Here is an 18,604-nt window from a genome sequence, read left to right as displayed (position 1 = left end):
TTTTATTTAGTCATATGCACTTAAGGTTTCACCATGTGTCTTCATGGCTTAAGAGCTCATTTATTTTTAGCACTGAATAATATTCCATTGTCTGGGTGTACCACAGTTTATGCATCCATTCACCTATTGAAGGGACACCTTGGTTGCTTCCAAGCTTTGGCAATTATGAAGAAAGCTGCTACAAACATCCATGTGCAGGTTTTTGTGTGGACATACATTTTCATCCTCTTTGGATAAATACTGAGGAGCATGATTGCTGAATCATATGGTGAGAGTATGTTTGGTTTTGTAAGAAACTGCCAAAATGCCTTCCAAAGTATCTGTACCATTTTGCGTTCCCACCAACAATGACTGAGTTCCTGTTGCTCCATACCTTCACCAGCATTTGGTGTTGTTGGTGTTTCACATTTTGGCCATTCTAGTTGGTGTGTGGTGAACTCTAGGTTTTTAACAGATGCGCTTTATCAGTCTGGGGAAATTACCTTCTATTTGTAACATAAATGGATGCTGAATTTTCTCAAATACTTCTTCTGCATCAACTGATACGACAATGTGGTTTTTCTTTTTGAAATTTACTAATCTGGTGGATTACTTTAATTTTTGAATACAGGGTCAACCAGATAGTCCTGGGGTAAATCCCACTCATTCCAGGTGTTTTATTGTTTTTATACTTTGCTGAATTCAATTTGATAACATATGTTGAGGATTTTTGTGCCCACATTCATTAAGGATTTTATTTTTCGATCTGTTATTCTCCCTGTTGTTTACATTGGGTAATTTCTGCCGGTCTATTTCATCTGTCAGTTGCATTCTTCCGCTGACCTCATCCAGTGAATATTTTGGTTGTCGTATTTTTTCAGCTGTGAAATTTCCATTTGGGTCTTCCTTATATCTTTGATTTCTTTCCTGATGTTTTATTTTATTTTTTTAATGTTTATTTATTTTTGAGACAGAGAGAGACAGAGCATGAACAGGGGAGGGGCAGAGAGAGAGGGAGACACAGAATCTGAAATGGGCTCCAGGCTCTGAGCTGTCAGCACAGAGCCCGACACGGGGCTCGAACTCACAGACCGTGAGATCATGACCTGAGCCGAAGTCGGACGCTTAACTGACTGAGCCACCTAGGCGCCCCTTTCCTGATGTTTTCTATCTCTCCATTCATTCATTCTTTCTTCTTAAGCGTGGTTATAACAACTAATTTAAAGTCTTTTTCTGACAATTCTAACATGTGTGTCATTTAGACAGTGGCATTTGATTTTCTTTTTCCTTGAAAATTGAGATATTCCTGGTTCTTCCTATGCCTAATAATTTTGCATTATATCTTGCACATTTTGATCCTATGTTATCAGATTCTGGATATCTTTTAAACCCTAAACAGAAAGTTGATTTGTTTTAGCAGGCAGTTGCCTTAGGTAGAGTCAGGCCCCAAGTTCTGTGAGGACTGCCGTTCCAAAGTCAGTTCAGTTTTCAGACATTTCCAGTCCTTTGTGCATGCTCCCCAGTGGCCAGTCTGGATCTGGGAAAGTAGTCTACCCTGGAGCTCAGTTCTCAGTGCTCTGCTATTGAGGGTCAGATCCATGCGTGTGTAGTTTAGAGGCAAGCAGAGGTGTTCATCCATTACTTTTGGGGACTACACTTGATCTCTCTCCTCTTTGCAATAAACTCAACATTTCCTAGCTCCCTGAAGCCTCCCTTCATAGTCTTCCAGCTACAAAGCTAGGGTTTTCTGTTTCCTTGCTCTGCTATTTACTTCTCTCAACTGTATCTGCATCCTGGTTCAAGCAACGATAGGAAACAGAGAGAAAAAAAGCCATTGGGATTGGCACCATACTCTTGGAACCAAAGCTCCTCAGATCAGAGAGAAGGGCTCCCCTCCCTCTGAGTTTAAGATGACTTCCCTGTGACCCCTGTCCTTGCTGTGTTGCTGCTGCCGCCATTGTCATAGTATTGCCTGGAAGGCTACGATAGGAGAGAAGTCAAAAGAAGAAAAAGAGATATGGGTTTCTCCCATTGTTTCTGACCTTAGGAGCCCCTTTTCTTAGGCAAGACACAGAGCACTTCTCTTAGAGTTCTTCCTGTTCTCTCTCTGTGTGCACTTCTGGGTTTCAGGCTGCCTTTGAGTCTAGGCTGGGAGATACCAAAGTGAAATAAGGGTAAATTCAGTGCAGTTCAGGGGAACTTCAAATTCTCATCTTCTTCCCCAATCTGCTTGCTGTTATTTACTTTGAGGAGTCCTCAGGGAGCAGCTGCTTCATGCATTCTGTCCCAGATTCTGTGGGAATCTCTCTGTGGAGAGAGAGACAGAGTGGAATGTGCTTACTCTACCTTCTTTAGAACCGAGCTTCTATTCTTATTTTTTATCATTTTGTGCCTTCTACTTATTTGGCTTTAAATTCCTATATTTTTTCCCCTAGATTCTTAAGGTAGATAATTAGGTCACTGAATTTAAAACTTTCTTATATTCTTTTTATTTTTTAAATTTTAATTTTTTTTTATTTTAGAGAGAGACTGTACACAAGTTGGGGCGAGGGTCAGAGGGAGAGGGAGAATCTTAAGCAGGCTCCATGCTAAGCATGAATGCAGGGCTTGATCCTACAACCACAACCCTGGGATCATGACCTGAGCCCAAATCAAGAGTGAGCTGCTCAGCTGACTGAACCACCCAGGCGCCCCTTAAACCTTGATTGTTTTCTAATGTAAGTATTTAAAGGAATGGTACCTCAGGACTTGAGTCCTGTTTCTAGGTAGTTTTCCTAGATCCTTCCTCCATGTGTCGGCTTCATCTGCCAGCTATAGCAGCAATGCCTGCCATCATAGCCACAACAGCATCTGGAGATAGAAAGGTATCATCTCTTTTATATGTCTCTCTTTTAGAGAAAGCAAACTTTTCTGGAAACCATAAAACAGGTTTCCCCTAGCATCTCATTGACCCAGATTAGGTGATATGCCCATTCCTAAATCAGAATTACTTGCAGGTAGAATAGGATTACCATGACTGGCTTAGATTAATAATTTGGGGTTGAATGAATATTGAGAAGTCAAACTGTATGATCACTTAGGTGACAAGACTGCTAATAGGTGATGAATAAAAGCAAAGTTTAATGGATTAATCCAGTTCTAATGCAACCTACTGACCTGTCCAAATGGAGATATTCTACTTACAATCCTGACAACTCCTTCTGCCGTGTACTAGAGTCAGCCAAGTTGCATAGGAAAAGACAGCAGATGTTTACCTGCTGATCATTAGCTCAGACACTAGAGTTCCATGTGTTATATAAGCTACCAACCAATGTCATTCTAGCCTTTAAATAAAAATAATCCTTCAGTCGTAGACAAGCTAGTTAATCTGAGCTAAATTAAAATTCAAGTAAGATTAAGAGACCCAAATGAGATACATACATTAGGTAAAACTTCAGGAATCAACAATTAATTTTGCATATAGCTTTATACAAGGAAATACTTTGAATTCAAGATGGAAATTACAGCTAATTTTAATATTATTTACTATCCATCCAGGATTTGTCTATATGGTCCATCCAAATCTTCTTCTAGGGCTGCTAGTGTAGTCTCATCCTTGCCTGTCCTCAACGTTAGTGGAAAAGAGAACATTATTTGGGCTTACATTCAGTCGTCCTTTCACCAAACACTTGTCTGGATTTTATCTCCCAGGTCCTCTGCCTTTCAACAACATTCATTCCATAGGGTTTTTACTTCTACTTTTGCTAGAATATGAACTTTATTAGGGCAGGAATTATATAAAAGTAATCTCCTCTTTGTTTCCCCCAATGCTTTTTTTTTAAATTGTGGTAAAATATACATAAAATTTACCATTTTAACCATTTTTAAGTGTACAATTCAGTGGCATTAAATACATTCATAATGTCATATAACAATCATACTACCCATTTCCAGAACTTTTTAGTCAACTCACACAGAAATTCTGTACTATTAAACAACTCCTCATCCTCTTCCCCCAACACTGATAACCACTAGTCTATTTTGTCTCTATAAATTTGCCTGTTCTACACACCTCATATAAATGGAATCATACAATATTTCTTTTTTTGTGTTTGGTTTCCTTCACTTAGCATAAAAGGTTTTCAAGTTTCATCCATGTTGTAGCATTATCAAAGTTTCGTTGTTTTTTAAGGCTGAAAAATATCCATTATATACATATATCTCTCACATTTTGCTTATCCATTGATCAATTAATGAACACTTGGTTATTTCCACCTTTTGGCTACTGTAATACTGCTATTATCGGGGTGTTCAAGTATCCGTCTGAGTCCCTGCTTTCAGTTCTTCTGGATATATACCTAGGAGTGGAATTGCTCGATCATATGGTTATTCTATGTTCAGCTTTCTGAAGAGCTATAAAACTGTTTTCCACAGTGACTGCACCATTTCACATTACCATCAGCAATGCACAAGTGTTCTGATTTCTCCACATTCTTGCCAACATTTGTTACTTTTTGTATTTTTAATCAAAGCCACCTAAATGGGTATGAGGATATCTCATTGTAGTTTTCATTTGCATTTCCCTAATGATTAGTGATGTTGAACATCTTTTCCTGTACTTATTGGCCATTTGTGTATCTTCTTTGGAGAAATATCTATTCATGTCCTTTGCCCATTTTTGAAATGGATTGTTTGGGATTTTTGTTGTTGTTGTTGAGTTGCAGGGGTTCTTTATATATTCTGGATATTGACCCTTTATCAGACATATAATTTGCAAATGTTTTCATTCTACAAGTAATTAAGTGCCTGTTATGGGTCAGGTACTGTGCCAGATGCCTCTGGAACACCAGTGAATGAGTCAGTTCATTCTTTCAAGAAACATAAAATAGCAGCGTCAACACAGAAGCAGATATAAGTGTCCATTCGGTGGGATAAAAAGTTATCACAATTCTTCTCAAATATGCAAAGGAAAATGGAGCTGATTTCTTATAACTGATGTTTTTACTTCTTGAATCTCCACCCCATTGGGTGGGTGGTGGTGGTAGTGGAAGAATTTAATTATTCATTTCATTTTAAGTTCAACTCCCTAACATGGCTATTCCTTGTTCTGCCCTTTTCTGCCATCTGGATACCTGGGAATGGGGTTTCACTCACACTAGGTGAGGTAATGCTATAGATTAGGTCTCAGTTGGGCTTGCTGTCCTTTTCTAGTCTCCAGTCTTCACAGTTGGTCTGCTTTTGTGTTTGCTCATCAAATTTATAGCAACCAATGATCTGTTCTTTTGACTAGGCAGGAAGCCAGTATCCCTTCCTTTGTGATTTGTCCCCACATCAGTTTTAACCACCCTGTAAGGTATGGCTGAGACTCCCAGCTGATTCTGGGCCCACTGGGTCCTGCAGCTCTTGGCTATAAGATCCACAAAGTTTGTGCAACAGTCCCAACTCTCCCAGGTGGTGCAATCAGCTCTTTTCCAAGGTCCCCATTGGGCATGGAGAACTGCTATAGGTCTTCTAAGTGAGATGTTAGCTGGTAGAGGCCCTTTGCCTAGCACTACAATGCCATTTTTACAATAGTTCAGTGTTGGAAAATAGGAAGTCTCTTCAGCAGTTGCTCTCCCAATGCAATCAATAGGAAGGGGGTGCAGTCCTCTCCCGTTTCAATCCCCTCTGGCATTTCTGCAGGGATTGGCTGCAGAGATGAAGGGACACCTGTGTCTGATCTCTTTGCCTCATCATTACCAGGGGCAAGAGGGCTTTTCATTTATCTCATGTCTTCTTTCTTCCCAAAGTATCATTCCTCCTCCTCCTCTTCTTTGGGGCCGTATTTGCAGCTTGATATTTTAAAAATATTTTGGGTAATAAATACCAGTAAGAACAGACTGCTATGTAAAAAATAGAAGGGTGTGGTAGTGGTCCCCAGCCTACTCTCAGAGTGTTAGGGTAGGCTTCCTGGAAGAAGCCTAAGCTAAAATCTGAATACATAGGAGTTAAGTGCAGAAGATGTTAAGAGTTCAAAAGGAGCACATGCAAAGGCTGGAGGCAGGAGAACTTCTGAAAATTCAGAATATCTTTGGCATAGAGTATGAAGGCAATGGCAAGAGATAAAACTGAAGAGGTAAGCTGTGGTCAGATCATGAAGAGTCTCAAAAACTTTTAGGAGCTAACTGTATATTAAAAGCAATGGGAAGCGTATGTTTCGAGCAAGGAAGTGACATGATCAAGCATATGTTTTTGAAAGATCATTTTGGTTGAAAGAAATGGAAGCATATGAAGTCAAAGCTAAGTCACTTTGCTCCCCCTCACTCAGGGATTAGCTACCATCTCAAATTTTGTGGATGCACCAGAAAAGTATAGAGTTGGAGGGTCAGTCACATCACCATCTTCAAATATTGAAGAGATGCATTCTCAAGGAAGGCAAAGGATGAAGAAATAGAAGAGGGGATAGGTAATTACTAATGGCAGCCAAGGTCCTTCAGAGGTGAGGTGAGAAGGAATGATGAGGGGCCAGTGAGACCCCTCTTTCATTCTGAAGATGGGAAATGATGGGTGAAGTGTAGATAGGTTAGCAAATTTGATGGCAGGAAGTTTTTTTAAGTTATTTTTCCCCCTGTAACGCAGGAGGCAAAATCATAGCCAGATGCCCATGAAGAAGGTGGCCAAGGAGTATAGCAAACATTGTTGGCTGACCCATTGTCATTCCCAATCCCCACCTGCCCTGCTGCTTCCCCTCTAGAGGTTGAAAACCCATGCTTTCTGAAACACATTTGCAAAAAGGAAACATAGCAGAATTTTGCTGGGGATTCTTGGAAAGCTTTTACTTTTCCTAGTAAAGGAGATGGTCATTGCTGGAGCTCCACTTCCTTTTTCTTCCTGACTTGATCCTGGATGTTATTCCTGAAGCTCTCTTGCCTGATAAAATAAACATGAGGGAATGACCAAAGGGCAGAGACCACATCCAGACCAGTTGTTGTTCAGCTGCTGATTGACAGCCAGCATCAACTAACCTCCAGCTTTCTGGTTACAAAACCTTATTTGTTTAAACCAGCAAAGGTGGATTTTGCATCCAGAATCATTCCTGATACAGGTAAGTTTAAGGACAATGATAAACGTGTGATCTGGTTTCATGTAAAGAGAGAACATAGGCTTATAGCTAACATTAAAGGCCAAGATGAAGTTAAATTCTTAAAAATACCGATTTCATTTGGGAGTATTCAACATCTGTGGGAATTAATCTAATAGGGGTGCTAATATCGTGCTAATTTTAAAAATCAAGGTTAGCCGAAATCATATTAATTCTCCATTTAAATAAAGTAGCCCCTTCCACTCATTAGGTGACTTTTTTAAAAATGGTTTTAATGTTTATTTATATCTGAAGAAGAGAGATACAGAGCATGAGTGGGGTGGGGCAGAGAGAGAGGGAGACACAGAATCCAAAGCAGGCTCCAGGCTCCAAGCTGTCAGCACAGAGCCAGACGTGGGGCTTGAACTCACAAACCATGAGATCATGACCCGAGCCAAAGTCAGACACCCAACCGACTGAGCCACCCAGGCACCCCTAAGTAAGTGACTTTTATAAGTGCAAGGTCACTCAGTACACAGCAACAGCCTTAAAAGTTTCGTCATGAACTTAGATGATATGACTCATACCACCTTCTTGTGGAGAAATTCAGATTACTCACAATGCAGGGAATACAACCTTTTAAGGTTTATGGCAGCACCAAGTGAAGACAACTTCCCTCAGAACAGTTGATTAAGATTCTGTCATTTTATTCACATAGTAACAACAAACTCTTTCAATAATTAAGCAATAATTCACAATACATATTTCTGAGGCATTTGCTGCTTTAATAGATGGCTTGTTCCTTTCTTTAATTATGAACAGAATGAGCCCAAATACTCCTACACTTTTAATAACTGAAAATATACAAAACCCTATATTCCTATTAACTACAGCTACAAAGTATAATCACTATCAGAAAATTCTGTAATTACAATTTACATTCACCTCTCTCCTTACCAATCTTATGTTATTAATATTCTAAGTAGAGCATAGTAATCCCATATTTGTGTCTGGAGTTACTCTAAGTACTACATATGGTTGGATTTTCTGATAATGCAATGTTTATACTTCACAAGAAACCCGCTCAAAGAAGTTTACTATGAGTCCCCTCTTCCCTTCTCCTGAAGACTTTCATTTCTGATGTTTGCTTTCCATATTGGGTAACTGTGGCACCACAAAAAACATTATAATGCATGTATTCTTGTAATAGTTTTATCAAGAATCTCTAGAAAAGGAAACGTTATGTTGTACACTGTCAGAATAATTTTAATAACATACCAGTCATTTTATTTTTAAAAAAGAAATCTAATTGATTTAACTATGGGTAAAACTCAGTGGACTCTTTAAATTGAAATTTGGTAATGTCTTCTTTTGTACCGGAGCATCAAAACCCAGGGTCTCATGTCCTGACAACCTGTCTACAAACAAGCCTTACTAAGCATGCATAAGACCCTGAAAAGGTTGTCTTGTGATGCCTGAAACATATTCACAGCTGATTTATGCTAGAAAGGGGGCCATGAAGAACAGTGAAGGATAGTGGTCAGTTGTTAAGGGTTTCCTTTTCCTTTTCCATGTAAGCTGTGGTACTTCTCCATCACACGCCACACTTGCTAATATTTGTATTATATCAGTCTTAATTGGACAGTATTTTCATCTCCCTTTTTTCATTTTAAGATGACCATGAACCTTATGTGAGCACCCACAGATAGCCCTATTTATTAGAATGTTCCTTATGTAGAATGTTCCTAAGACATGTAGAGCCATCTTAATGTTTTCACGGATTTATTTCCAAATTACATTGTAAAGGAGATTATTTATTTCCTACATAGGAAACTACTTAGTATCATCAATAGTATATAGGCTTTTGTGAATTTCCATAAGAGATTAAGTGCCTTTACTCATCTGCCTCCTAACAATGAACCTGGACATTTCAGCCTAGGTCTGAAGGTATCAATTCTTTTGAGTCTTCTCAATCCTATTCTCGTATTTTGAATCTGGTAAGAGAAAACAAATGGTAAAAATTTTTAAAATGCTCTAATCTTTGGTCTGAGAACTCCAATGCTCAAGTTATGGAATAGAAGAAAACACTTATCTTGATACTGATTCCTTCTCAACAGGGAAAATATGTTTGTCTAAAAAGAAATACACTAGTTTATTACTTGTGTTAGTAATGGAAATAGAACATGTTTGGGAATATCTTTTCAAGAAAGAGCTGCCCTGGGGATGGAAATTTGAATTCAGCTTTAGAATCTCAAACATCTGGATTGACACTGCACTGATAAGCAGAAAAGCAAACAATGATGGTAGAAGATATTCTACATTCTCTCCTGTAGCTCTTATGACTTTTGAAAGCAAACCAGTGCCCACTAAAAACTACTGAAATACTGAAAGAGTGTGTGTGCTTTCTGTCTTATCCTGCTGACAAAGCTCTGAGCAAATGCTTTGATTCCCTTACAACACTGATGGGACTTTTTCTTTAGTGTGTCTTTTCCTATGTCTGAGAAGATTTGAGCTTTGACTAAAGGCTTTCCCACATTCATGACACTTGTAGGGTTTTTCCCCAGTGTGAGTTCTTCGATGCTGAATCAGGACAGCACTTCGGCTGAAAGCCTTTGCACACACATCACATGCATAAGGTTTCTCTCCGCTGTGGATTCTATGATGTAGGATAAGGGCTGAGCTCTGACTGAAGACTTTGCCACATTCATCACACTTATGTTGTTTTTTTCCAGAAGGGTTTCTCTGTTTTCTTTCAAACCCACTATCTTGTTCACAAGCTCTTCTATACGTGAAACTCTGGGAAGCATTCATATGAAGGGTGTCAGAAATATTGTAAGGCAGTTCTATGGTTGGAGGAGTCTTTTGCCTCGAAGCTGAATTCACATTGATAGTTTTGCTCTCTTTAGCTGAAATAATATAGAGAAAAGCAATTTCACTCATTCTCTGTTCAGAAAGAAAGGTAAATTGAATGATCCAAATGAAATACATATGGATTATTTATTAGCCAGCATGTTTGTAAAATAGCATCACAGTGTGGAAGATGAGGATGCTAAGACAGAACACATTGAGAACATCATAAAGCAAGAGGGAAAGCTTTACATACTGAGGAGACAGTCAACTATAAAGATGAAAAGCACCATGCAAAAAGTAGAATGGTGAGTAGAGGTAAAAAGATATATCAGAGACTGAAGAAAATCTGGAAGAAAAGAGACTACAAGATAAGGAATAATGGGAGAAGCAGAGAAACAAGCAGAAGAGGAGACAAATGTGGCAGTGGGTAGTAATAGATAAGACTTAGTGCGAGGGTCAACAGAGAAAAGTTTAATAATGAGGAATGAAATGAGGAAAGCCAAGGGTCAAAAATGAATATAGAAAATAAGCTCAAAAAATAAAAATTAGGGGGAAAAGGGGGGAGAATTACAGACTGAGATAACAGACACCTCAAACAAATCAAGGGTAGCACAAAGCACCCATTTATGAAAAACCTCTACTCTTGTATTTCATAGTACTAGTTGAATGGCATTATTACTGGTTTAAATAGAAATCATTTTGTAAATGGTAAGGATTGTCTCAAATTCACTTCTGATACCTCAAACTCTAAAGTGACCTCAATGTCAAAATCCAAGGATGTCCACACTTGTCACCTTCAGTTAACACAGTACTGGAAGTCCTAACCACAGCAATTAGACAACATAAAGTAATACAAGGCATCCAAATTGGTAAGGAAGTAAAACTCTCACTAAATGCAGATGACACGATACTATATCCAGAAAACTCTAAAGACTCCACCAAAAAACTACTACAAGTGGTAAATTGAGTAATGTTGCAGGATACAAAATCAATGTACAGAAAGCAAAAAACGAAATTAAGAAAACAATCCCACTTACAATTGCACCAAAAACAATAAAATATCTAAAAATAAACTTAAAGAGGTGAAAGACCTATCCTCTGAAAAGTATAAAACATTTGATGAAAGAAATTCAAGATTATGCAAAGAACTGGAAAGATACTCAGTGATCATGGGTTGGAAGAACAAATATTGTTAAAATGTCTATACTACCTAAAGCGATCTACAGATTTAATGCAATCCCTATGAAAATACCAACAGAACTAGAACAAATAATTCTAAAATTTGTATGGAACCATGAAACACCTTTAATAGCCAGAACAATCTTGAAAAACAAAACAAAACAAAACTGGAGGTATCACAATTCCAAAGTTCAAGTTATATTACAAAGTGACAGGAAAACAGTATGGTACTGGCATAAAAGAATGAAGCTGGACCACTTTATTACACCACACACAAAAATAAATTTGAATTAGATTAAAGACCTAAGTGTGAGACCCACAACCATAAAATTTTGGAGAGAACAAAGGCAGTAATCTGACATCAGCGATAGCAGTGCTGGGGGGAGGAGGGGAGATACTCCCAGTTGGGGGTTCCCTTTTCATTTCTGACTCCCATTTTATCCAGCATGATCATCTAGAAGGAAGGTCTCTGCTTAGATGTCACTCATCAAAGAGGGCTTCTCCACCACTTTATTTAATAAGACTCTGTCCCCACTTTATTTGATAATACTTATCCCCCTCACTTTGCTTTGGTTTTTCTTTCCATAGCACTTATTTTTTTAGTATCTGCAATGGAAAAGCTATGCTAGCCATTTTGAAGCACTTTTGTAAAAAGTGATGCAAAGAATTCTTCTCAAAGCTAGAACAAACAATCCTAAAATTTATATGGAACCACAAAAGACCCCAATAGCCAAAGTAATGTTGAAAAAGAAAACCAAAGCGGGAGGCATCATGATCCCGGACGTTAGCCTCTACTACAAAGCTATAATCATCAAGACAGTATGGTATTGGCACAAAAACGAACACACAGACTACTGGAATAGAATACAGAACCCAGAGATGGACCCACAAATGTATGGCCAACTAATCTTTGACAAAGCAGGAAAGAGTATCCAATGGAAAAAAGACAGTCTGTTTAACAAATGGTGCTGGGAGAACTGGACAGCAACATAAAGAAGAATGAAACTGGACCACTTTCTTACACCACACACAAAAATAAACTCAAAATGGATTAAAGACCTAAATGTGAGCCAGGAAACCATCAAGACCCTAGAGGAGAAAACAGGCAACAACCTCTTTGACCTCAGCCACAGCAACTTCTTACTTGACACGTTTCTGAAGGCAAGGGAAATAAAAGCAAAAATGAACTACTGGGACCTCAACAAGATAAAATGCTTCTGCACTGCAAAGGAAACAATCAACAAAACTAAAAGGCAACCAACAGAATGGAAGAAGATATTTGCAAATGACATATCGAATAAAGGGTTAGTATCCAAAATCTAGAAAGAACTTACCGAAACCAACACATGAAAAACAAATAACCCAGTGAAGAAATGGGAAGAAGACATGAACGGACACTTTTCCAAAGAAGACATCCAGATGGCTAACAGACACATGAAAAGATGCTCAACATCGCTCGTCAGGGAAAAACAAATCAAAACCACATTGAGATATTACCTCACACTGGTGAGAGTGACTAAAATTAACAACTCAAGGAACAAAAGATGTTGGTGAGGATGTGGAGAAATGGGAACCCTCTTGCACTGTTGGTGGAAATGTAAACTGGTGCAGCCACTCTGGAAAACAGTGTGGAGGTTCCTCAAAAAATTAAAAATAGAACTACCCTATGACCCAGCAACAGCACGACTAAGAATTATCCAAAGGAGGGGCACCTGGGTGGCTCAGTCAGTTGAGCGTCCGACTTCAGCTCAGGTCATGTCAGCTGTGCTGACAGCTCAGAGCCTGGAGCCTGTTTCAGATTCTGTGTCTCCCTCTTTCTCTGACCCTCCCCTGTTCATGCTCTCTGTCTCAAAAATAAATAAACGTTGGGGCGCCTGGGTGGCGCAGTCGGTTAAGCCTCCGACTTCAGCCAGGTCACAATCTCGCGGTCCGTGAGTTCGAGCCCCGCGTCAGGCTCTGGGCTGATGGCTCGGAGCCTGGAGCCTGTTTCCGATTCTGTGTCTCCCTCTCTCTCTGCCCCTCGCCCGTTCATGCTCTGTCTCTCTCTGTCCCAAAAATAAATAAACGTTGAAAAAAAAAATTTAAAAAAAAAAAAATAAATAAACGTTAAAAAAAATTTTTTTAAAAATTATCCAAAGGAAAAAAAAATAAAAATAAAAATAAAAGAATTATCGAAAGGATACAGCAGTGCTGATTCATAGGGGCACATGTACCCCAATGTTTACAGCAGCACTTTCAACAACAGCCAAATTATGGAAATAACCCAAATGTCCATCAACTGATGAATGGATGAAGAAGATGTGGCTTATATATACAATGGAATACTACTTGGCAATGAGAAAGAATGAAACCCCACCATTTGCAGCAACGGGGATGGAACTGGAGGGTATTACGCTAAATGAAATAAGTCAGTCAGAGAAAGACAGATATCTTATGTTTTCACTCATGTGGAACTTGAGAAACTTAACAGAAGACCATGGGAGAAGGGAAGGGGAAAAATAGTTTCAAACAGAGAGGGAGGCAAACCCATTAAGAGACTCTTAAATGCAAAGAACAAATGGAGGATTGATGGGGGGGGGGCAGGGAGAAAGGGGAAATGGGTGATGGGCTTTAAGGAAGGCACTTGTTGGGATGAGCACTGGGTGTTGTATGTAAGTGATGAATCGCAGGAATCAACCTCCAAAACCAAGAGCACACTGTATACACTGTACGTTAGCTAACTTGAAAAGAAATTATATTAAAAAAAATAATAAAATAGAAAATTACTTCTGTTAACAAATACAAAAAAAAAAAAAAAAAAAGTGATGCAAGGAGCAACAGAGGCCAGTTTAGCATGTGAGGAAAAATATTCAAATTCGAGTCACCACAGGAGGGCAAAGTCATCTTAGCAGCAATATGGCGATTATAGTACTAGATGTCACCAGTAACCAAACAAGAAGAAACAGAATATGATGAGGTAGACTAGGTATGATATGATGAGGTAGACTGTGACTTTATGGTCCCTCAGAAGGGCCCTTAGGAGCTGCCTGAAGGTAAAACATCTGAGAACAGGCCAGGTTGGTGCCCTTGTGGACGAACAGTGCTTGCTCCTGCTTCAGTTAGAGTAGCTGTGTTTTCATCTGTTTTACTTGCTGGGACTCCATGTAAAATTTCATTTGAGAAAAGGGTCATGCTTCTTTTTCTTTTTAATGTTTATGAGGTGGAAGAGAGGGGGATGGAGAGAGAGAGAGAGAGAGAGAGAGAGCGAGCACGGGGGAGGGGCAGAGAGAGAGAGGGACAGAGGATCCAAAGCGGGCTCTGCGCTGACAGCAACAAGCCTGATATGGAGCTCGAACTCACAAATTGTGAGATTATGACCTGAGCCAAAGTCAGATGCTCAACCAACTGAGCCACCCAGGAGCCCCAAAAAGGGTCATGATTCTTAAAGAAAGGTTTGAAAATCCCATGGAGATGATGTCAAGGATTTAAAAATCTGAAAGATATTACAAGACTCTATGGGTAAGAAACAAGAACAAAATACTGAGAGTGATCATTATTAGCACAACATAATGGTGGAAGTTCCCACGTGAAGAAGAGGCAGGAGGAGAGATCTGTGACCTCTTACAGAGAGCAGCTGAGATGTGTGTGGTCAGGTGAGAGGCCACCTTTGCCTCCCACCACGAACTGAATCCTGTCCCTCACCTTTTTGTCTTGAGTGAAACTCCCATGATGTTAATGGCAGCTGCTTCTTAATGGGCTTGATCTGGCTATTTGGTGATTCCCGATGAATTTCCCAAGGTGTCAACTTCTCTGCAAGCATGTCCTCATTTTGTCCAAAAAACACCTGAAAGCAGTTAGGCATACCTGAGGCTGAAGAAGAGACCCACGTTGGGACTTTGAAATAAAATAAGAGAGAAGAAACTATGTAGAAATATCCTGGGACGCAGGAAAAGGGAGGAAGAAAGCACAGCCGTGTTCAGTTTTCTGGCACAGCTGGGAGTACATTCACCACCCAACATGTTTAGCGTGTTCAGTGCGAGTACAATTTGAGAGCTCTACCCCAATAATGGCCCAGAGCTTCTAACCCAGCCTGGTTGCCCATCCGTGCCTGATGCCTTTTTACCTGCTCAGTTGGCCCGTCAAGCTCTTTCTCCAGCTCCTCCAGCATAGTCACGGCTTGCTCTCCGTTCTCGGGCCGGTGCTCTCGCAGCCAGGCCTGCAGCTCCTCAGGCAGGATGGCCAGGAACTGCTCCAGCACCAGCAGCTCCAGGATCTGCTCCTTGGAGTTCACCTCGGGCCTCAGCCACTGATGGCAAAGCTCCCGGAGCCGGTTCAGAGCCTCCCGGGGCCCAGGCGACTCCTGGTAGCCAAAGTGCCTGAACCGCTGGTGGAAGGTCTCTGGGCTGCAGGAGGTGCTCCAGGGGAGGCTGGAGTCCAGATCACAGATCTGCTCTTCCTCTTCCATCTTCACTATCACGATGCTGTCAGACTCCTCTGAAGGTTGTGGATGGAGTGAGGACTTTCTCAATTTTGCAGACATTTGGACTGGAAATAAATAAGTTGGCTTTAATCTTCAGGGAGGTAAGCTTTCCTTAAGGACACTCCTTAAATACGATTAAACAAACAGGTGGAAACAAGACACAGACACGTTTCTTAGAAATACAACACTGGGGGCACCTGGTGGCTCAGTAGGTTAAGCCTCTGATTCTTGATTTCAGCTTAGGTCATGATTTCAGGTTCGGTTTGTGAGATCAAGGCCTGCAGAGGTGGCTTGGGATTCCCTCTCTCCCTCCCTCTCTCTCTGCCCCTCCCCCATGCATGCTCAAAATAAACAAACTTTTTTTTTTAATTTAAAAACAAAGAAACATAACACTGTTACAGAAAGTACTGCCCTTAATCTTAACATAAACCATGCTTTCAAAGAATACTTCCTTAAGAGAATTGAAGAGCTAAGATGGCATTAATTCATATGCATGAGTAATTCCCAATTTATTCTGAAAATCTTGCACATAAGGCTGACTAAATATCACAATAAGAGATCAGCCAGGATTGTGCAGGAACTCCTGGAGAACAGAAATAAGGGAAGCTTGAGAAAAATTATGACTCTGGGGCACGCTCAAACAGCCAATTAATTTTTTCTAGCCTGTTGCAAAGAGCATTAAGAACTAGTCTCATGAGAGAAGTATTCATGTGGATTTCTTTTCAACACTTACTATTAAACAGTATTAAATAAAACATTAAGTTTAATACTATTGAACAGCATTAAAACAATACTATTTTGACATTAAAGGAACTATTTAAAAGAAAAAGTAATTGTACATTCCCTAATCTTAATGTGCTTCTATTTTTTCATATTCACTTCTACTTCCCATCCATAACATCTGCATTATTTGCCTATCTCTTTAGTGTAGAATATTTAGGTTGTTTCTAAGTTTGACTACCATAAATAATTATGGGAGGCACATTTTCAGGAATATATTTTTCTCCTTTCAAATTATTCAAGGATATCCCAAGGACTTGGCTTGCTGGGGTCAAAGGAGAGCGGCAAATGTCTTGCTAGGTACTATCAAATGAATTACTGAAACGATTGTTCACCAATTCACAATGTCAACAGCAACTCAGTGATGTAATTTCTCCAGGTATCATGAGCTTGTCAGCAGGAAAGGGGTGGAAAGACACTTCTAGCACTATATGCATCACTGATCACTGATGGCTGATTACAAAATCTTTTTTTTTTTTTTTTTTAATTTATTTTGGGACAGAGAGAGACAGAGCATGAACGGGGAGGGGCAGAGAGAAGGGGAGACACAGAATCGGAAACAGGCTCCAGGCTCCGAGCCATCAGCCCAGAGCCTGACGCGGGGCTCGAACTCACGGACCGCGAGATCGCGACCTGGCTGAAGTTGGACGCTCAACCAACTGCGCCACCCAGGCGCCCCTGATTACAAAATCTTATAGGTGACCCGATTTTTCTTTTTTATGCAGTTGACCTGAACAAGACCCGTGGCTTCTTAAAACTCTAGCAGGTGAGAAACAACGTTACCAAGTAAATAGAAGAAGGTTATATACACTGCTATGCAGCAAATGATAACAGCTGACACAGAGTATTAACCATGTGCCGAGCACTGTTCTCAGCACCTTAAAGAGAAACTCCTTTAAACCTTCTCAAAAGTCCTGCACGCTTACTTCCATGCCTGCCTTGTAGATGAGGAACCTGCCAAGCTCAGGTAGAGTGACCACGGGCAAAGGGGCAGGGATGGGGCCTGATTCCGGGCCATCCACTTACCCACAGTGCTGCGTGGTCAAGAGGCCGGGGGCAGGGGTCCGGGTGCCGAGAAGGAGCAGCAGACCCAGATGATCCTGCGCCGGGGGAGAATCTAGGGTCGAGACCTGGGCGGCGGGAAAGGTTGAGGCCATGAGTTCGGACGCCGTCTGGGAGCGTTACATTGAGGGACTCTAAACTAAAAGCCTCTGGAAGTCACGGAGAGAGTGGCGGCCGGCACGCATTCTGCCTCTTCAGCACCTGCAGCCGCGTGCCACCTCCACAGCTGCTCTCGGCGCTACACAGGAGACTGGGAGACCGAACCGCCAACACACGCGCGGGCCTGTGACCAACGGGCTCCCTCCCTGGAGGGGAGGCTTCGCCGAGAGCCCGGAAAGCGGGGTGCTACGGCGGAGGACCGACGCTCACCCCAGCACCCCTCCTCCAGCGGGGCCGAGTCGCCGCAGGTTGGCGCCGGAGGGTCTCCGGACGCGTAGCCCACCTGCCCCACCCCGCCCACGCCTTTCCCGCGCGGGGCCCGGGCCCCGCGAGACCGCGGGCCGCGCGCGGGCGTTGAGGACGCTGCGCGGAGGCCAGGTGAGCGCGCGCCGGCGGGGAGCCGAGAGGGTTCGGCTGTGGCGGCAGGCGCCGCGGGGCTGCACCGGGAGGACGAGGGGAGGGGGGGTCCCGGCGCGCGGCTAGGGGGCCTAGAGGTGCAGGACCGGCTGAGGGCCGAGGGAAACGCCGGGGGGTGACAGGAGCGGGCGTGAAGAGGGGTTGTGCGGAGGGACGGGCTGGGAGGGCGGCCTCAGGGTGTCGTCGAGGTCCGCGCCACCTCCTCCCTAACCCCGGGTGAGGACGCCTGTCCATGCAGCCTAGGGGATCAGAGGGGGCCTCGGCTCTCACCTCCCGACGGGGAAGAGCGACCCCGCGTTTTCCGGAAGATGCCGGGAAAGCGCCCGGTCGGAAGCTGCTTCCGGTCCTCGCGGCTGGGTTGGGAGCCTGCCCGGGTTGAGGGAGCGGTTGCCATGGAGACGAGTCGCCGCCGCAGGAGGCCTTTGGTGAGGCGACTTCCGAGTTAGCGGAAGGGGATAACCCCGACGGTTGGGAATGCGACTGCTCCGCATCCCGGTTCACAAAACCCGGGGTGGTTGTTTTTCAGAGTGCTTCTACTTAGGTTATTCCATTTACTTCTTCATTAACCCGGTAAAGTTATTCCCACTTAACAAGAAATAAGTCCAAAGGTTTCGTGACTTGCCCAAGATCACAGAGAGGAAAGACTCCTTAGCTTTCTGCCTTTCAGTTCAACCTGCCTC

General features: G+C 41.9%; 1 protein-coding gene across 1 annotated transcript in view; it reads right to left on the bottom strand.

Moving 5' to 3' along the window:
• Nucleotides 1-18,255, bottom strand: part of LOC115498716 — an 86,593-nt gene extending 68,338 nt beyond the window's left edge. The window contains exons 1-5 of the mRNA XM_030292314.2: nt 18,195-18,255; nt 17,313-17,416; nt 15,150-15,571; nt 14,729-14,870; nt 9,474-9,924 (exon numbers count right to left, since the gene is read on the bottom strand). Of these exons, the coding sequence (XP_030148174.2) occupies nt 9,474-9,924; nt 14,729-14,870; nt 15,150-15,566 (1,010 nt within the window). The 5' untranslated portion in view covers nt 15,567-15,571; nt 17,313-17,416; nt 18,195-18,255. The remainder of the gene's footprint in view (nt 1-9,473; nt 9,925-14,728; nt 14,871-15,149; nt 15,572-17,312; nt 17,417-18,194) is intronic.
• Between the last annotated feature and the right edge of the window lie 349 nt (nt 18,256-18,604).

The sequence above is a fragment of the Lynx canadensis genome, chromosome D3 (genome assembly GCF_007474595.2).
Source record: "Lynx canadensis isolate LIC74 chromosome D3, mLynCan4.pri.v2, whole genome shotgun sequence".
Lineage (NCBI taxonomy): Eukaryota > Metazoa > Chordata > Mammalia > Carnivora > Felidae > Lynx > Lynx canadensis.
The sequence above is the reverse complement of the archived record's forward strand: the minus strand, read 5'-3'. Positions and strand labels throughout refer to the sequence as shown.